A 20,051-nucleotide genomic window follows, 5' to 3' on the forward strand; every position below is an offset into this window, starting at 1 on the left:
ATATAGACAGCTCTTCCGGCTCATTGGGTGAATCTCTTTACACCTGAAAGCACAGATGTTGAGAATTAACTGTTAATATCCCTTGCCCAGGGAGGTGGCAGGGATCTAGCAATAAGGAAGTGAAGGAATAAGAAAACCACTCTAGGTGGAGGTTGAAAAATAAGTATATAGTGGATTTTAATTAATGAGATATTCTACCTCTAATTAAACATGTTGTCTACAATGTCAGGAACCCCAGACATTCCGGAATCCTAGGGACCAAGTATGTTTAGTTCAATGCTAAATCTATATTACCTAACATAATGGTTGGGACATCTTTTTGAATTGATGAATTTGTGCAAGTATAAATGAATGAGAACCTTCTAGCAATGATGGTTGCTTCTCCAAAGAGATGAAAGTAAAAGATTGGCATGTACACAGAGAGGGATATTATCCAACACTCTTTTTTCATAATTTCTTTTCAGACTGTAGCAGGAATTGTGTACTACACAATGAGACTAAAAGTCCATCATTAAGTATGTGTGTGTCTTGAATGGTATAAACCTCACTTTCACTCACACAGGCTCAGCACTTGATACACATAAGTGATCAGAAGCATAGTTGTTGATGTTGACATATCAATGAATGACACAGACTGATGAAAACAAACCAGTGCCTTCTGTCTTCTTCAAAGTCTTTTCAGAACGAAATACATGTTGTGAGTGTAGTAAAGTGGTACATCACTCTCGTTTACACTTTTGTTCCCAAGCATTACATCTTTCCTTTATAGTAAACCAGGGCTTCAAACCGGTTCATGCTGCTTTGGGTTCAAGCCCCTGCTGAGAATTTGCATTTCTAACAAGTTCCCAGGAGATGCTAATGCTGCTGGTTAGGGACCAGTTCTGAGAACCTCTAGTAGACAAGGGGTTCTTAGAATTTATTATACATAAGAATCACCTGGGAATCTTGTTAGAATATAGATTCTGACTCAGTATATCTGGGTTATAAATGCAAAGTCTCAGCAGGAGTTCGAACCAGAATGAACCAGTTTGAAACCCTGTAGCAAACAAATCAAACATACAGACAAAAACTGGTGCAGTGGTTAAAGTGCTCGACTGCTAACTGGAAGTTGGTGGTTTGAACCCACCAACTGCTCCGCGTGAGAGAGATGTGGCAGCTTGCTTCTGCAAAGATTTACATAAACCAAACCAAACCAAACCCGTTGCCGTCGAATCAATTTTGACTCATAGCAACCGTATAGAACAGAGTAGAACTAACTGCTCCATAGGGTTTGCAAGGAGCGGCTGGTGGATTCCAACTGCTGAGCTTTTGATTAGTGGCTGTAGCTCCTTGTAGCTCTTAACCGCTGAGCCACCAGGACCCCAAAGATTTACACACAGCCTTGAAACCCCTGTGGGGGCAGTTCTACTCTGCCCTACAGGGTCACTATAAGTCGGAATTGATTGGATGGCAGTGGGTTTGGTGTTTGATTTGAGGTAGCATTAAGGGACCCTGGTGGTGCAGTGGTTAAAGAGCTCAGATGCTAACCAGAGGGTGGGTGGTTGGAATCCACCAACTGCTCTGTGGAAGAAAGATGTGGCAGCGCACTTCTGTAAATATTACAGCCTTGGAAACCCTATGGGGCAGTTCTGCTTTCCCCTCTAGGGTCGCTATTAGTCTGAACTGACTCGATGACAGTGGGTTTGGTTTTTGATTTGGGGATAGAATGGGCAGCAGACAACAAAGAGGACACAGAATAAAAGATTCAAAATAGTTGAGAAAAGGTTGGAGGATGGTGAATAATGGTATGTGTAGCACGTGGATATACATACGAAAGAAGTCAAGTAAAGACCGTCCGGGTTTAGTGTCCTTGAAATATAAGGTTAAATGTAGTACGCAATCTGTAAGCTTCAAGAAAGTCTTTCTTGTTCACTGCTATAGATCCAACACATAACACAGTGCCTGGTACCATGTTACTATTGTTGATGTTAACTGCTGTCGAGTAGGCCCCCGACTCATGGAGACCCCATACACAATGGAAGGAAGCAGTGACCAGTCCTTTGCCACCCCCATGATCAATGGGGATCAGACCATTGTGATGCATAGAGTTTTCACTGACTGATTTTTGGAAGGAGATAGGCCTTTCTTCCTAGTCTGTCTTAGTCTAGAAGCTCTGCTGAAACCTGTTCTGCATCATAGCAACATACACACCTCTACTGACAGATGGGTGGTGGGTGTATATGAGATTCGTTGGCTGGGTATCAAGCCTGGATCCCCCACATGGAAGATGAGAATTCTACCACGGAACTACCACTGCCCATGTGTGATACCATAAACCAGTTGCCCTCCAGTTGATTCCAACTCATGGCAACCCCATGGGGTTTTCGATGGCTGATTTTTCAGAAGTAGATTGCCAGGCCTTTCTTCTGAGGAGCGCCTGGGTAGACTCAAACCTCCAAACTATGGCTTAGCTGCGGAGCATGTTAACCCAGGGCCTTTGCCTGATACCATAGTGGATTTTGTTGTGTGAATGAATGAATGAACGAATGTGAGACAAGAGAGGAAGATGAGGTTTTCTGGGTTATAGGAAAGACTGTGTCTGGAGCTGTGTTGGGAAGACGGTGTTGGGAAGCTGATTTCTGATATAAAGGACAGGACACATTAAAAGTGCTGAGGTGTGTGGGAATCCAGACTTGGGGTCTCATGGCCTGGGTAGAACTCTAGGAATAGAGATAAGATGAAAGGGCCATTCTGCATATGGGGGATGAAGAAATAAAAGTCACCACTGAGAATACATGTGCCAAAAGTACCTGTGCAGTTCTCCTGACTGTATGTGGAGGCCATGAAACATACAAGGCAGTGAGGAAGGACCCGGGAACTGAGAGGGAAATGCAAAGAAGAATGTCTGATTTTGTTGTTTCTGTGACACTGGTGTTGGCATGGCCTGCATCAGAGAGAGAAAGAGTATGGATACCTGACTCAACAACGGTAGCTGGCCACCAACAGATGGTAGGGGAAACTACCAGAACAGATGATCATTTAATGGGATCAGTATAGAGGACGGGCACATGGCACAACAGGACAAGGAGATGTTGTAAATCATAATTTAGAAGATAGGAGAAGATTCAAAAGACCTTCATGCTGAACCTGGAGATGCTGTAAGAAGGTCTGACCCATTTACACACAATTAAAGAAAACTGGATATTTTAAGAGAGGACTGAAATGATCTAGGGAGCATTTATGCCAATAGAAGTAAAATTGCTATCACAGAATACAGAACCAGGATTTTAGCCATTTAAAAGAAAGCAATGGACCAAATTACAATTTAACCTTCAATTGCTATTAGCGGACCAAATTACAATTTAACCTTCAATTGCTATTAGCTCTTTCCAAGCAAAAGATTTATTATCAGTAAATATATTGTAACTGTGCAGCCTTCCCCTGCTACTGAACTACTCAAACACCAACTTCTTTTCATAAAAGTGTAAACAAGCTGTTGAAAACCATGTTTTTCAAACTTAGCACACTGCCTTATGAAGGATACTCTACGCAGAAAAAAAAGATATTGACTTATAAATACATAATAGTGATAAGACTAACCTACACAGAAACAATTTCCTTTCAAAATAATAAGCTTACCTGGGATACTTAACTATCCCCACTGGTCTTTATCAGAGGAATAGCAGGGTGGCTGCACTCGGCTATATTGATTCAACATGTATGAATGGATAGACCATTTCTGTGTATAAAGGAAAGTTATTACAGTCAAGTGCTTCAAATTAACTTTGAATTCTTCATGTTTGTAACTTGAATTTATTTTACTACTTGAATGCTTCATATAATGGCCTTTAATAGTATTAAATCAGCCAACGTTTAGCTGATTCAGGAGCTAATGGTTGAGTTTTAGCCTATGTGTGAATTAACCAGGTTGCTTTTGAGCTTGTACACCTAGTTACTGGGGCACTTTTTGATTTGGTGGCATATTTGCAGCAGGTAGAAAGAGGGCCAAAGTGGGTGACAACTAATATCATTCAATTATAATTGACCTGGTTTTTGGTAGGTCAACTGTAACCAAAATGAAGATTGTTTACAATACCTTCTGGATGTGTACTTCTCTAGATACACAAATTAGTGATCAAAAATCCGTTTGGCTTTAGATGGTATATTTAAAATAAAAGGTTCATGGAATTCATAGGCAAAGGTGGCATATTTATCAAAACTTTTTCAGGTTGTAAATTACGGCCAGATCATAAGCCCAGGGAAGGACCATCTCGAAGTCTCCACTGGTTCAGTGAAGAAGGTGTTGTGACTAGGTCTCTAGAATTTTCTTGTAAGTCATCGAATGGCATTGTGAACCCATGCGTGTGTTTTCTCTTTTGTGTTGTGTAATCTTGTAGGATGTCTTAAAACATTTTGCATCCAGTCTTCAGCTACACAGAAGACTGTCATTCAACAGGCAGTCCAAATTGAGGCTACCAGATGTTTTCCCCCACCCCCCAGTAAATCAGAGAACAAGCATAATTTGAATATTCTATTTACATATCGATGTCAAGAATCCCTAACTCCAATTATGTAAAATAAAATTAATTAGTGCAGCCTACTGCAAAGTCCATATTCAAACCCAGTCTTCAGGGCATAACGGCCTGGAAATACCTAGCACATCCTGAAGCCAATTAGTTTAATTTCTTCTGGGAAAAGGAGGGTTCGACAGGGGCGCCTTCACAGAGATGAGAACATGGAGCTAGAGGTGGACGCTGAAACAGGAGTAGATTACAAGTTGCTTTGTCCTGAATATCAATTGCACATACTCCTTCCTAAACAAAACAAAACAAAATACTCCTTCCTACACATATGCAAACACTGTCTTGTCTTCTTGTGCTCCCCTGAGGACTGAGTGGCGCTCAGTGACCTTGGTTTCTTACTTGAGCTTCATGAAGTAGCAGATAGGAAAGCCAGTGCACCTTCCTGGTGTTGAAACCAGGGTATGAGCTGGTTCGGTCCAGTTTGAATCCCTACCAAGAATTTGGATTTCTAACAAGTCCCCAAGAGGTGCTGATACTGCTGGTTTGGGACCAATTCTGAGAACCACTGGTGGTTCTCAAAATTTATTATGCGTAAGAATCAACTGGGGATCTTGTTAAAATGTCGATTCTGATTCAGTATATCTGGCTCAAACCTCTGGTTAAAACTGCTGTCTTCCTAACCCAGAAGTATGTTGCATGGAGAGTGCTTTTCCTCCCCTTAACTACCTTTAGAAATCCTCCTAGTCAGACCTCTGAATTGTCAACCACATGGTCAACCACGAACAGCTTAGGCTTGACAGTCACATGGGGTGTGTTTTAAATTTCCAGTTTGCTTGGGTGATCAAGTTATTCCTTGTGTTGAAGCTGGAATTTCTCATGTGTCAATAAAAATAAAATTCCATTGCTTAATGCCATAAGCATAGTAGATATCCAAAAAATATTAGTTCCTCTCTTCTCTTTAAGACTATTTCCAGGTGTTAATCAAGTGGGAGGTGTCACTGTGGATTCCGGGGTCATCAGGTACCACCTCCACAGCCTTTGTAACATCTCATGTTGTATTACACTCATTTGCTATTTGTGTCCCGAGGGCCTGGTAAATAATAAGCCCGCCTCCCTCCATGGCTGTGGGGTTCTAGAAGGAGATAGTGCTGGCTATAGGGACGCGAAACGCACAGCAGGACGTAAGTTACTCAGAACTGGGGAAACAAACTACAAACAACCATGGGCTCAAGCATAGCAATGATTGTGAGGATGGCTCAAGACAGGGCAGTGTTTCGTTCTCTACAACATAGGATAGCTATGTGTCAGAATCAACTCAATGACACCTAACAACAACAAATTACAAGCAGGCATCTCATCTCCCTCTCTAATGTAATTTGATGAGGGCTTTACTTCAGAGTAGCTGTAAGAATTGAGATAATCACAGCACTATCTCCATTTGGAGAAAGTTCTGCTCCCATCCTCTATGGCAGGGACAACATGGGAGATCAACTGGGGACTGCCATTGGAAGTGAGAAATGTCTGTGAGGGCCATATTAACCTAATTTAAAGGAAAGCCTTGTGGAACCGCTGTGTATTTCATCTAGATGAGTCTGACAATACTCTGGCATAGACTGCTTTTTAAGTGGTAACAGCTCTAAGCATATAGGCATATATCTAAAAAAAAAAAAAAATCCTAATATTTGTACCCTGAAAGACAAAGCTATTTTACTTCAGCTAGTCTAGATCAGTGATCTCTACACTGGGATGCAAACTGTTTATGAGGTGCATAAGATAATCTGTTGGACTGGGAAACTAATATTCAAACTTTTATTTTCGTTAATTTTTATCACCTCCTTTTAAAATTTCTCTTCACGTCTGTTTTATGATATGTGGTATGGTAGCACCTGTGTATAATTTATAAGGGCGTAATATAACTGCAGGACTCAAATATTTTGAGAAGTGTAAAGATGGCTTGACTGACTGTCACAACTTTCCTTTCCCAGACTGTCATTTTGTATTTGCCACCCAAAGCTAACTTCAGCATGCTGAAAAGGAAGCAGAGTTCCAGGGTGGAAGCCCAGCCGGTTACTGACTTTGGCCCTGATGAATCTCTGTCAGACAGTGCTGACATACTCTGGATTAACAAACCAGTAAGTTTCTTTCTTTCTCTCTCTTCCCCTCACACACACTCTGTCTCCCTTTCTCCCTCCCTCCTTCCTTTCCTATCTCTCTCTCTCTTTCTTTCAAGTACAGAGAAGTACATGCTGATATAAGAGAAATTTTATTAATATAATTTATATATCATGGAACTTTGTTTTTTAAATGTCTCTTTGAGCTGCAATAGAATGTGGATGCATCTCGAAGTCTGGAAGTCGGCAAATCAAATGAAATAATGAGGTGTCTCTGTGAGTTCCTCCCATGGGAAGATAAGTGAGCTGGTCTAGTTTCTCCTCTCCTTCCTACGCACGCACTGTCCTCAGAGTCACTCAGTGTATAGATGATACCACCTCTCAGGCTTATGGGTAACCTCTTCTTCACCAACTTACTTTACTTTCAATTCTCAACATGCCTGAACCTGTGAGAAGATAGTCAAATGTTTGGAATTAAAGGTCTTCTTCTGAGCTTCCTGTTTCAAGTAAAAACAAAGGTTAATGAGATAGTGGTTAATGTCTCCGAAGAACCTTATAACTTTCTCTGCCTAATTAAGTGGATGAGAACTTGCGGGGAAGGTCTGCTGTACCAGTTATCATTGTTTATTAGACTGTCTAGTAGTCAGAAATAAGGCAAATGGCTTACTGGTAGGTCTGAAGTTCAGCTCAACAGTACAAAGTAAGATCAACTTCATTATTAAACTTATAGTAATGGCTTCCTGGTGGTGCAGTGGTTGAGAGCTTGACCGCTAACCAAAAGGTGGGCAGTTCAAAAGGTCAAATCCACCAATGCTCCTTGAAAACTTTATGGGGCAGTTCTGCTCTGACCTATAGGGTCGCTATGAGTTGGAATGAGCTCGACGGCAATGGGTTTGTTTGGAAGGCCATTGTGCTAGATACGGAGGTTACAGTAAAGATAATAGGTTCTCAAATCCAAGTGCTCATAATACATAAAAATAATAGCCATTCAAGTTTCTACATGAGTAAGGTTCTGACGTTTCTTAATTGAATCAGAATCTTCCTATATTGCAGCATGATGTACTGGGAAGTTTTAAGGATTTGGGGTAGTAGCACTTCCATGTTTGTATCCAAGCTTTGGCTCCTATTAATGCAGGAGAACAGAAGAGTCTCCTAACCTTTCTGAGTCTCAGTGTGTTTATGTGGAAAACGTTGCTTGACAATTAAACAGCATCAAATATGTGAAAATTTTTCACACATTATATGTACTTAACAAACGTTAGTTCCCTTCTTCCTCTCTTCTATATTGGTGAAACATTTTCATCTCAATATTACAATGTTTTCTATGTAGTGTGGTTTGTAATGCGACTTTAGGGCGTCACGTACTAACTTAGAACAATCTTTGCAGTGGGTTCACTCTCTGCTGCGCATCTGCGCCATCATCAGCGTCATTTCTGTCTGCATGAACACGCCCATGACGTTCGAACACTATCCTCCTCTCCAGTACGTGACTTTTACTTTGGACACTTTACTGATGTTTCTCTACACGGCAGAGATGATAGCAAAAATGCACATTCGTGGTATTGTCAAGGTGAGTGTTTCTATGGTATTTAAAATTATAACCTAAATGCACTGAAGATCTTTATCAATTGATGATATATTTTCATCAATTTCAGTGAAACCAAACATCTCATTATTTTACGAAGTTTTATGAAGTTCTTTTAAAAAAAGTCATAACACTAGAAATTGGTGAAAATATGATATTTAAGAATATTAAAATATTGAATAAATTGTGTAGGGTACACAGCCTTGGAATACCTGAAAAAGAGCTAGAAGGTCGGACTGCCCACTTCGTGAGGACCAGACGGTGTCTATCTTGTGACCTAGGGATGAGCCCGCTACCTGGTACAGCCAGTGGGCCAGAGTAGGCACTTCATTTTTTGTTTATTTATGACATGATGAAGTTAGACAGAGAGAGATGATATTCAGCAGAATGTCAGTTAACTGAGTGTTTTGAAGATATAAAGGGGTATATCTTCAAGTGTTTTAAAGATATAAAGAAAAGACAGGAAATGGAAAGGAATTCTGGGGCGATAAGAAAGGAATATAGAGCATGAAATCGGCATAGTATGGAGGCAACAAAAATAGTAAAAAAAGAAAAATTCTGTCATGGGATATCTCTTCCTTCTGTATCGCTAACTTTCGCAGAGGTTAAAAAATAAAAATAAAATAAAGAAAAATTCTGTCAGGGGATATCTCTTCTTTCAGTATCACTGACTTTCACAGAGGTTAAAAATATGTAGATAATACTGGTCCTAAAGTATTTCAAAGTGTACAATTTAGGGGGACAGTTGTATAATGAAACAGCAACATGGACTTTAGGGTCCGACAAATGACATACTTGACTCAAATCTTGTCCAGTTTACGAGCTGTCTCAGCATCTCAAGTTAGGTCATTTTGTTGGAAAAGTGTCCCACTGGGTATAAGAATTTTGAGAATTTAATGAGATGGTGCATAACACCCCATGATTAGTCAATTTGTGCTCCCCTTTATACATAATTCACTGTGTGCTCAATGCATTACTGTGTTCAGTTTTAACTGTTCATTGTAAAATTTTTTTTTTTTTAATTTACACAAAAGCAAAGCTTATGGACCCCTGGTGGCACAGTGGTTAGGAACTTGGCTGCTAACCAAAAGGTCGGCAGTTCAAATCTACCAGCTGCTCCTTGGAAACCCTATGGGGCAGTTCTACTCTGTCCTGGAGGGTCCCTATGAGTCAGAATCGACTCGACAGCAACTTTTTTTGTTTTGGTTTTTTTGATTTAAAGATTATAGTTGTAATGAGCCCCCATACCGTAACATCAAAAATTATCAGTATTTGACCTATTTTCTTTCATTTTAAAGCAAACCTGAGAAATCGGGTCATTACAGCAAATAGTTCTTTATGTATTTCTGATTGATAAATCTTCCTTTTTTTTTTATAACTTCCACATCATTGTCATATAACTGCCATGTATTAATTTCTAGCAAAATTAACAATAATTCCATAGCACAGGCTAATACTCAATCTATGTATTTTCCCAATTGTCTTAAACGTTCCTTTTTACAGTTGATTTTTGACACAAGTCTAAAACAAACTCATATGTTGCATTTGATTGTTTTGTATTTAAGTCTTCTTTATATATATATTTTTAATATTACCTCAGAGCCCTCGTGGCATAGCGGTTAAGAGCTACGGCTGCTAACCAAAAGGTCAGCAGTTTGAACTGACCAGTTGCTGCTTGGAAACCCTATGGCAATGGGTTTGATTTTTGGTTTTATATACCTGGAATAAACTTATGATACATTTTTATTCTGTTTTAATGTGCTTCTGGATTATATTTGTTATTATTTTCTTTGTTTTAAATGTTGGGTAACTTTTCCCTTTTAAGTGACTTGATGTTTTTTCCTGGAAATTTAACAAATCTTTTCTGTTATTGTTCAAGTCCAGTAGTTCTCCTAGCATGTATCTTTTTGTTAAGTGTTATGAGTGGATTTTACAAGGTGCATCGTGTGGTACTTTTCCCATTGCTATGGTATACTTCTTCAGGACCCCTTCTACATTGCAGTTGACCCAGGATCTATCATTCCAGTTGAACCAAGATCTATCATTCCAGTTGAACCAGGATCTATCATTCCAGTTGTTCAACTAGGATCTATCATTCCAGTTGTTGAACCAGGATCTATCATTCCAGTTGAACCAGGATCTATCATCCCAGTTGAACTAGGACCACAGCTGTGGTCTTGAGTGGTGCCTAGTATTATCAGTTATTTGGTCTTTTTTTCAGAAGACCTTGTCTCTTAGTTTTATTCAATATGATGTCCATGGATATTGTTTCATTTCCTATCCTGTTTGCTATCTGTTTTCTTAAGAGATTTGTCATCATATTCTTGTCCAAATTGAAGCCAAGCACTTAACTTTATAGTAGTTTACATAGCATATACATTACAAGTGCTAGACACAACTGCCTCACTGTATGAGCACTATAAAATTAGCTAAACCAGGTGAAGAAACGTTCATCAGGTTAATAGCATTCGGTGTTTTCAGTCATCAGAGAAATGAACAAATATTGGCACCCTCCCCCCCCCTTTTTTTAAGAATGTTTTTGGAAGGCTTTCTGGGCTCACTGAGTAAATGAGTGTGGTGTAATGAATTACTTAATATGGCCCTTCTAGCCATTTTTTTTTTAGCCATGGTCTTTGTGACTCACTCAACGATTGAGTGGGACTGTGCAAATAAGGTATATGGGGTTATGTGTCAACTAGGCCATCATTCCCAATATTGTGTGGTTGTCCTCCATTTTATGTGTTGTGGATCCTGACCTCTACATATTGATGAGTCAGAATTGGTGTAGGGTGTGTCTTGGGTCACAACCTTGCAGGAGGGCATAACTCAAGTCCCACCCTTACTCAATTATGCCCTTCCCTGGGGCATAGGCTGCATCTAAGATACGTGTGTCCTGGCGGGGCTGTCTGTCTCTGTATCTGGATCCCATGTCAGGTTCTTGATCAGTTGATCTGGTTCTTGGGACTTGAGCCAGAGGCCTGCTGTCTGACCTACCAATTCTAAAATTTAGTGGCCTCCATGGCCCCTGGACCAGCAGGCTATCGCCTGACCTGATTCTCCAGCTTCCACAGTCTAGTGAGCCAGCAGTCTGTGGTGAACTTCTGGTTTGAGTTCATCAGCCCCTGTAGTCACATGGGTCAGGAGAAGCCTACACCTGACTCATAGACTTGGGACCGCATGAGACATTTCCTTTATATGGTTCCTGAGTTCTGTGAGATGTTGCAGTGAATTATGGAACCCAAAGATGGAAGGGAGAGTACTGAACGGAGGAGGAGTGGTTGGTGTTAGAGATAATGGAGTAGGACGGTAATCTGGAAAGTTGGACAACCTCCACCTCATAGGAACCAGCTTTGTGCTGATCGTTATAAAAGAAATTATTGGTTTAATGAGAGACTGGAAGATCATGCTTAAAAAAATACATGTCAGGAAGCTGTGTACTCTGGAAAGCAATAACCGCAGCACAGGTCATACTCAGGGACAAGGCGGTCCATGCACTACCACTGCTGATACTGTGAACCTGAGCCCCAAGCTCTCTAAAATGCTAGGAGTGAATATCGGATTGACCAAGATACATGGAGATACGGACGTGTGTGCAGGACACAATTTGATGAGTCGGAGCAGTAAAGAGATGGACAGGAATAAGGCTGGAAGTGTGTTCTACAGATGTAGGTATGGATCAGCCCAGCACTGCTGTCAAGGAGTTTGTTTGTTACTGACTGGTTTTCCTGCTTTCATTAGATTATCATAGTGACCATTAAAGGAATAAACTTGAAAGAGCCAATAAGCCTTTGGAGTAAGTTATTGTTAGCCACTTTGACCAGCCAGATACTTGCTATTATCAGATATAAATAAGTAGGTTTGAAAAAGCCTTTCTGAGTTTGTAAGATAACCCACCTAAAATGGGGTAGAAATACAAAGGGAGAAATTCAGTTCAGTACAAGAATTAAACCTGAGAAGAACTCTCAAAGCCACAGCCATCCTGATGCACTTGTTGAAGAGCCAGGGGACTCCAAGGTTCACCAAAAACCTGTCTTGAGTGCAGCAAGCGTGGGCCCCAGAAAAATGCAGCTTGATTCTAAAAAGTGCTTTGCAGCCTGCTGGGAAAGCTGTTGGCTCATGGGTGGTGTGGACGCCCGCCATGACCTCAACATTCGAATTTCAGGATGATTCCAGAATACTCTGCCTCTGACAAAAATTATCTGATTATCTGATGCACTTGGTTTGGATAAGCCTAGGTTCAGGACCTTGGTAGCTATCCCAGGAAGTCAACATGGAGGAAGGTTGGTCAGTGGTAGTTCTAAAGATGTTTTTTAGGACAACTGTAACTACATAGGCTAACCCTATTTTGCATTCTGTGATGTCACCAGAGGGCCTTGCATGACCCTGTCACTTGTGTATATGGATTGATCATCCAGATTATGGCAATCTCTGCTCATGCATTGGAAGACCTGACTGTGCCGGGTGGAGCCCTTTTGATTGAAATCACCATGTGTTGATTTTGTTAGGGCTCCAACTTGAGTAGAACAAATGCCTGACATTTTCCAAGAATAAAACTTCCATTTCTTAAGTCATTTAATAAATGAAGACTTGGATTTTACATTGTAAAAAGGACAGTAGGCACTGTTTTAATTGTGACAGTCTAATGAGAAAAAGAACTGAGGTAGACTTGATGCAGAAATTATGTATTCATTCCAAATGAATAGAGTACTGAATGAACAGAGGATTCAAGAGTTTAAATATAAGTTGAAGCAATCATTAAAAAAAACAACAAAAAAAAACTTTGATTTATGGCTGGCCACGTTTTCAAAACTCTGTGAATGAGTCATTCTCAGTATTTTCAGATTTCCATCAACATTTGGATGCTGAGCTGTCTACGAAAACCAGGGATTTTTTTCACATTTTCAGCCTGCAACAATTGAAAATCAACATCAGATAAGATTTTCCTATTTTTCATTTAGGCGTAATTAGATTAGACACAAATGTAATGCAGGTTATAGTAACAATCCATTCCTAACAGAGTAGAACTGCCCCATAGGGTTTCCAAGGAGCGGCTGTTGAAGGAGCCATTCCAAGGAATTTCTGGCCTTTTAGTTAGCTGCCGAGCTCTTAACCACTGCACCACCAGGGCTCCGAGACGTAATGCAGACTAGAGTTACGATCCATTCCTAACATCCTGAAGTAATCAGCACAGCTTCATAGCTCATTAAAATTGGTATTCAGGGTTTAAGTGCTGACTGAGGTTTTATTAAATATGATTAAATATGAGGTCTAATTATGAGAAGCCCTGGTGGTGCAGTGGTTAAGAGCCTGGCTGCTAACCAAAAGGCTGGCAGTTAGAATCCACCAGCCACTCCTTGGAAACCCTAAGAGGCAGGTCTACTCTGTCCTGTAGGGTTGCTACTAGTTGGAATCGACTCGATGTCAACGGGTAATTATCCTGAACCAAATTTTCATGTATCATCCCCTGGAACTTTCACCACTGTGCCCCCTAAACATCATGAAATTATTAATATCCTTCCTGAGCCACATGTTTCTGCAAACATACATATTACAACATGGACACGGGTTAAAGAGTAAATCCAACTTGAGACGACATTCTGGTATTTTAACGTGACACTTTTTCGTTGGTGACATATCTTCCATTAGCATCATAGTTATTGTTTTGGCTTAGAAAACCACACAGTAACCAGTTGCCATCAAGTTGATCCCAACTCATGGCAACCCCATGCGTGTCAGAGTCGAGCTGTGCTCCACAGGGTATTCAAGGTTGTGGCCTTTCAGAAGCAGGTTGCCAGCCCTTTCTTCCAAAGAGCCTCTGGGTAGATTTGAACTGCCAACATGTTAGTTAAACTCACACGTTTCATGAGACTTCATTTTAGCAAAATACCATCTATCATAATAAATTTATGTTGTTAATTTAAATTTTATTGGTTTGAATTTTCCTATTTGTAAATTTGGCTTGATTTTAGAAATGTATGAGAAATATAAACATATGATAGGTGTTTAAGTTGCATCATAGTAAAAAACACATCAGTCCACACAGAGGCTCTATGATAATTGCTTAAAAGACATGTTATATTACTCAAGTTTGAGTTACCTTGCTGTCATCAATTAACTCTAAAATAATTTCTAAAATTTTTATTACTCACCTGTCTGCTAAAAGCTTACTTTTTTCCTGAAGTTTTTCTGATTTTTCTACTTTATTTGGCAATAAAACAGTAATTGCCTCCCATTCAACGTTTTAACGTCTTCACCCAGAGTAATTTGCGAGTGTGTGCTTGTGTTTGTTTACCTAGGACTTAACCAAACCAGTTGTCATGGATTTGACTCTGACACATGGCGACCCCATATTTGTCAGAGTAGAACTGTGCTCCGTGGGGTTTTCATGGGCTGATTTTTATGAAATAGATAGCGAGGACTTTTTCTGAGGTTCCTCTGGGTGGCCTTGAACTTGTAACCTTTTGGTTAGCAGCCAAGCTCCTTGACCCCCATCCAGAGACTTCTCCAGGACTTACGCTTGTGTTTTTTTCACACGTGTATATAAACTTATGAATATATATGTGTACATTATATTCTATTTTGAGTATTAGGTTACTCTTTTTAATAAGTTTTCACATTGTCTGGTAAAGACATGTACAAATATTAAATGTTTAATATGCACTGATTTTCCACCAAAATATTTCTAATGTTCATCAGATTTTGTTGCTAAGCAAGTGACACGAGTACTTCATATATGCTGTGTGTGGAAGTGTCTTTGTGAATTGCTGCACACATATGCCAGTGGCTTCTTTTTGAAAGAGAGTTTTCCATGTACATCACTATATAAGTCCATGATAAAATATTTATAAAGACAAATCAGTGTATTCACGCTCTTCCATCATACACTACTCTCTAAAATTATTCCTAGCCTGATTGGCAGTGGTATGTTACAGCTGTAATAGCTGGTTTATAAAACTATGTGCAATAAACCAAGCTCAGAAAGTTTATTTTTCAAAATGAAAATATGGGATCTGTGGCTTTCTAGTACCTCCCAGTAATTTTATTGACTTAGTTATTTGCCAGTCCCTGGGTGGTGCAAATGGCCAAGCGCTGGACTACTAACTGAAAGGTTGGCAGTTCAAACCCACCCAGAGGTGCCTTGGGAAGCAGGCCTGGCAGTCTGCTTCCTACTCTGCACACACAGTGTATCCACAAGTCAGAATCAACTCGATGGCAACATCAACAATAGTGATTTGCAGATATATTAAGATATGTTTAAAGAGAGAGTTATATTCTTAAACCCAAGTTCTGTTCCCAAATTTCCCTTTAATTACTCAGCAAAAAACTTATTGAATGCTTGTAGCATGCTAATCACTGCCCCATCTATTCCTGAGAACATGCTGGATGACACAGTTTTGGAGAACAGGAGTCTATATTGCAGTAAATAATGCATTATGACCATTTTCCAGACACTCCAACCAATTTCTCCAAACATCACCAATACACTCTAACACCTGTACAACAATCCATCCAGGATTTCTGCGTAATAAAAAAGCATTTAAAACACCCATTGCTTAATTATTGCACTTAATGAACTCAGTGGATATTTTGTATGCTGTACACAAAAACATGAACACGTTCTCGTACATAAATAAGAACATGAACGATATGTTAAAGATGTTATCTACCAGATTTTATTGAAGCTAAGAGGCCTTCAATTGTCAGATGCATCGTTTTCTTACAAAACAGGAAGAAAGAAAAAATGCTGCTGATTACACAGATTGGAAGATATAAGCGTGTAATTGATTTCATCTATCTTAAATTCAGGAAGATTAAACTGTGATAAAATAAAGTATGTTCCAGAAGAGAAGAGATATGATCAAATGGACCCGAGTTGGTAGACTCAAGTACTGAGTCCCATCAAAGGCTAAAGTTCAGGGAAAATATAGGAAAGTGGAAAGTAGTAATAAACGATGTAGTTAATTTAAACAATGACAGCAGAAAGTTTAGCCAAAAGAAGAGTTACAACTGTAATACACACTACACTGTCTTGCCAGGATCCATGCACAACTTAAATGTTTCTACTCACATACTTACAGATTCATTAGTTATATAGTGATTTGTGGGTAAAAGATTTTGCAAATATAAACTGTGAATACTCATATAGTGAGAGTTCAGATAGTGAGAGATAGACCTTCAGTGTTTTATCAAAGTGCTGTAACAGTGGTCTGAAAAAGCTACCAAAACCAAAAACCCACTGCCATCGAGTCAATTCCGACTCGTAGAGACCCTGCAGGACACAGTAGAACTGCTCTATAGGGGCTTCCAAGGCTGTAACCTTTAGGGAAGCAGACTGACTCATCTTTCTCCCATGGAGCTGTTGGTGGTTCCAACCTCTGACTTTTTTCTTAGCAGCTGAACTCTTTAACCACTGTACCACCAGGGTTCCTGTAAAAGCCACAGTGAGGCAGAAAAAAGAGGGGGTGGAATTTGCTTGGAGATACGGGAAAAGTTTTGAAGAACGAGGAATACAGGACTTTTGCCTGGAAGGATGAGTAAGTGTGGTCTATGGCATGGTTGAAAAGTATTTCACAAGAAGGAAAAGGAATGCTTTAAGGCACAAAGGAGTGGAATGGCTTAGTGCTTTATTGAGCTCCAAGTAGTCAGTCTTCCACCAGTCTGTCAGTGGATTGTACTGTGGCAGCTTGCATGTTGCTACAATGCCAGAAGCTATGCTTCCTGTGTTTCAAATACCATGAGGGTTATCCATGGTGGACAGGTTTCAGCAGAGCTTCCAAACTAAGACAGAGTAGACAGAAAGGCCTGGTGATCTACCAAAAATCAGCCAATGCAAGTCCTGTGGGTAACAATGTTGTGTAGTCCTGGAAGATGAGTCTAGGTTGGAAGCCACTCAAAATACACAGTGGCTGCAGTAATGGATACCAGCAATCATGAAGATGGTGCAGGACCTGGCAACGTTTCATCCTGTTGTACATGGGGTCCCATGAGTTGGAGCTGATCAGTGGCAACTACCAGCAAGAATAGTCAATAGATGCAGCAGACGGGATGTGGCCAAGGAGCAGCAAGGAGGATGCTGTGAAGCAGACACGGCTACATCATGGAGGGCCTCGTAGGCTCCCAGAGGAGTTCAGACTCCATCCTGCAGTCAGTAAAGATGCCCAGAGGATTTTAATCCAAGAGTGACACAATCTGATTTGTGTTTGAGAAGCTCGCTGTGGAGTACAGTGCTTGATGCCCTGCAGGAGAGAGAAATTGAAACAGAAAGCCTTTAAGGCATGAAATGTCTTTAAACCTTTTTTTGTAAGAAGAATATATTTGTTTTTAAGGATTTCACATCTCTTATAATGCACCCCAAACTTAGGGGTGTCTGCCAATTAATTCCTGCTCCCCAATAATTTATTTCTACTTGCCTCCCCACTGATTTCTGTCCCAAGAAGTATTGTAGCTCACCAAGTCCCTAGAAAAAAAACAAACCATTTGGATGATGTATGTTTGTGTGTTGTTGACAGGCAGCCCTTGTATTGCAGGCTGAATTCTGCAATAGACCAATCTGGCAACAGAGCTAGGTAAAAGTAGCACACATCCTTTGAGTAGAAGTAATCAATAAGAATGCTAAGATACAATGACAGAGGGCCCTGGAAACTCGTGACGATTAGTCATGTGTTCCTGAAACTAAACCAGTGCATATCATTTTAGAACTGAAAAATATATTGGCATAAATGCTTTCAGGTAAATGTGTTTGGTTGCTCTGCTTGTTAAATACTTGCATGGCAATTTAAGTTAACTCTCCTCTACTGTGTAATTGATTGACAGCCTCTGAGTGCCTGCCTTTCATAAAAATTGACAGACAGCTCTTGAATAACTCACCTCCTCCACCTCTAGCAAGCTGATTTCTACCCGTAGCTCAAGCACTCCCTCCCTCTATTTCTTATGGATGCAACAAACCAATTGAAAGTTTTCTTTGGTATTTGAGACATTAGTATTTCTCAAGTACCACTGGTCCCACTCACGTGTGTTTGGGTCTGCTTACATATTTTGGATGCAAAGGGATAATTTATTATTCACAAATAGCATAACTTCAGCATTAATACAGTAGGATTTTAAAAGGATTTGGATATACTTATAAATTGAAACATAGCAACTATTAAACAATTACAGTTAACAGTGAGAAAAAAAATGGAGAGAAACATAATTTAACAAGTATGTCAGGCACATAGTATTAATATGAAGTTATGTATCAAAGTGCCAGCTTTCAAAGCCTGTGTTCTCTTTATTGAAAGGTATTTTAAGCTCACTAAACTTTACTGGTTATTGGCAGAGATTAAATTGGTAGTTATTTCAGTTGATATTTGCATTGCATTATAATGTACAAATTATATAAACCTTGACCCTGTTTGCATTGGCTTACCATGTTCAACTCTGCTTATTCAAACTATACTAATCCTGGACATATTCAAAAGTCATCTCCTATACTGCATTTTACACAGATAACGCACTCTCTATATTTATTTGCCAATAGCGTCCTTCCTCCTCAAGGTATTTTCATAAATGCTGCTATGCCAATTTTTTTTTACATGTTACTGTAAAAAATTAGCATAGTGTGCTTATGAAAATACCTTGCAAAAGGATGGTGTGGTTGGCAAACAAACGTAGAAGGTGTTCATTATTTGCATAAAAATATGGTACTCAACAGTGATCTTTCATGATCACATAGAAAAAGAGTCCTATCTTTAAGATATCAACTTTGAAAGACATTACACCTTTTTCTGTTTACTAGAAGGGAGTCATTACTTTTAAGAAACAGCTCTAATAGTTTTGTTGAATGCATGGATGAAGGGATGCATTCATTAAACATATTAATTGACTCCTTACTGTATGCACTGTGATCTGCAGAAGCCCTCTGTCTAAAGCAGAATCACGTGATTATCTACTTATTCACTCCCTATCTGCTGTATGTCACACCCTGTGCTGGAGGTACCACCCTAAATTATCTACTTTAGAGTCTCAAGGTGTTACTAAACTTAAAGACAAACTCAAACGTTTACTTTTTAATGTAACCCCAGAAAGTACATTCAGAGAAGATTACATAGGAAACCCAAATTCCACAATTAGAGCTGATAAATTGGAGAGACTAAAATATAAATGCACAAAACAACCAGGTAGGAATTGCAAAGGAATATTCTGTAAGCAACACAATACTGAACATCAGATATAGGCAAGAATCGAGTTGTCAGTTGTTGCCTGATATGTGAGTCATGGCAATGGATCAGAGAAGGCTGTGGTGAGTGAATGTGGTGAGCGGATAGAAGCTTACAAGAAAAAGTCAGCACAGAATTGGGAGAATTTTTCGGGAAGACAGAACAACATGAAGAAAAATGAGCGTTGAAGAGCAAGAGATTAAAAATTAAGATGAGAAAAAGCTGTGTGCGTATCCTGAGTCACCAGTTTTCTGTTTTCTTTAATTCCAAAGGAACTTTTTTTATAAAACTTTTATTTTATTGACATATCATCCTAATGTCAGAATAGATTCTCTTTAAAAAATGAAAACACTGCATCTTCTTTATCTTTTGCATATAATCCCAAATAAAATTAATCCTAAATGAATATGTATTATTGCTTTTATTTTTCAATTAAGGCATGTTTTGTCTTCAACATTTATGCAGCTTGTGGTGAACTACTGGTTAATTTCCCTACGAATGATGATTGATAAGACAATTTTAAAGGCCTCCATGTTGACCTCTGCGTGCCCTTGGTGATTTAGGAAGTGAACTGACTTAGGGCCTAAGCTGCCTATTTAGTAGAATGGCATCTGGCTCCTTAAGTGGCGGATGGGTGTAGTGAAGAGAAAAAATA

The 20,051-nt window shown here is 39.5% G+C and overlaps 1 protein-coding gene across 2 annotated transcripts in view; it reads left to right on the top strand.

The window, feature by feature from the left end:
* Positions 1-6,079: 6,079 nt before the first annotated feature.
* Positions 6,080-20,051, top strand: part of NALCN (sodium leak channel, non-selective) — a 380,765-nt gene continuing 366,793 nt past the window's right edge. For both annotated transcript variants that reach the window (XM_064275254.1, XM_064275255.1), the window contains exons 1-2: positions 6,080-6,634; positions 8,001-8,183. In XM_064275254.1, coding sequence (XP_064131324.1) covers positions 6,527-6,634; positions 8,001-8,183 — 291 coding nt within the window. In that variant the 5' untranslated portion in view covers positions 6,080-6,526. The remainder of the gene's footprint in view (positions 6,635-8,000; positions 8,184-20,051) is intronic.

The sequence above is a fragment of the Loxodonta africana genome, chromosome 23 (genome assembly GCF_030014295.1).
Source record: "Loxodonta africana isolate mLoxAfr1 chromosome 23, mLoxAfr1.hap2, whole genome shotgun sequence".
NCBI lineage: Eukaryota > Metazoa > Chordata > Mammalia > Proboscidea > Elephantidae > Loxodonta > Loxodonta africana.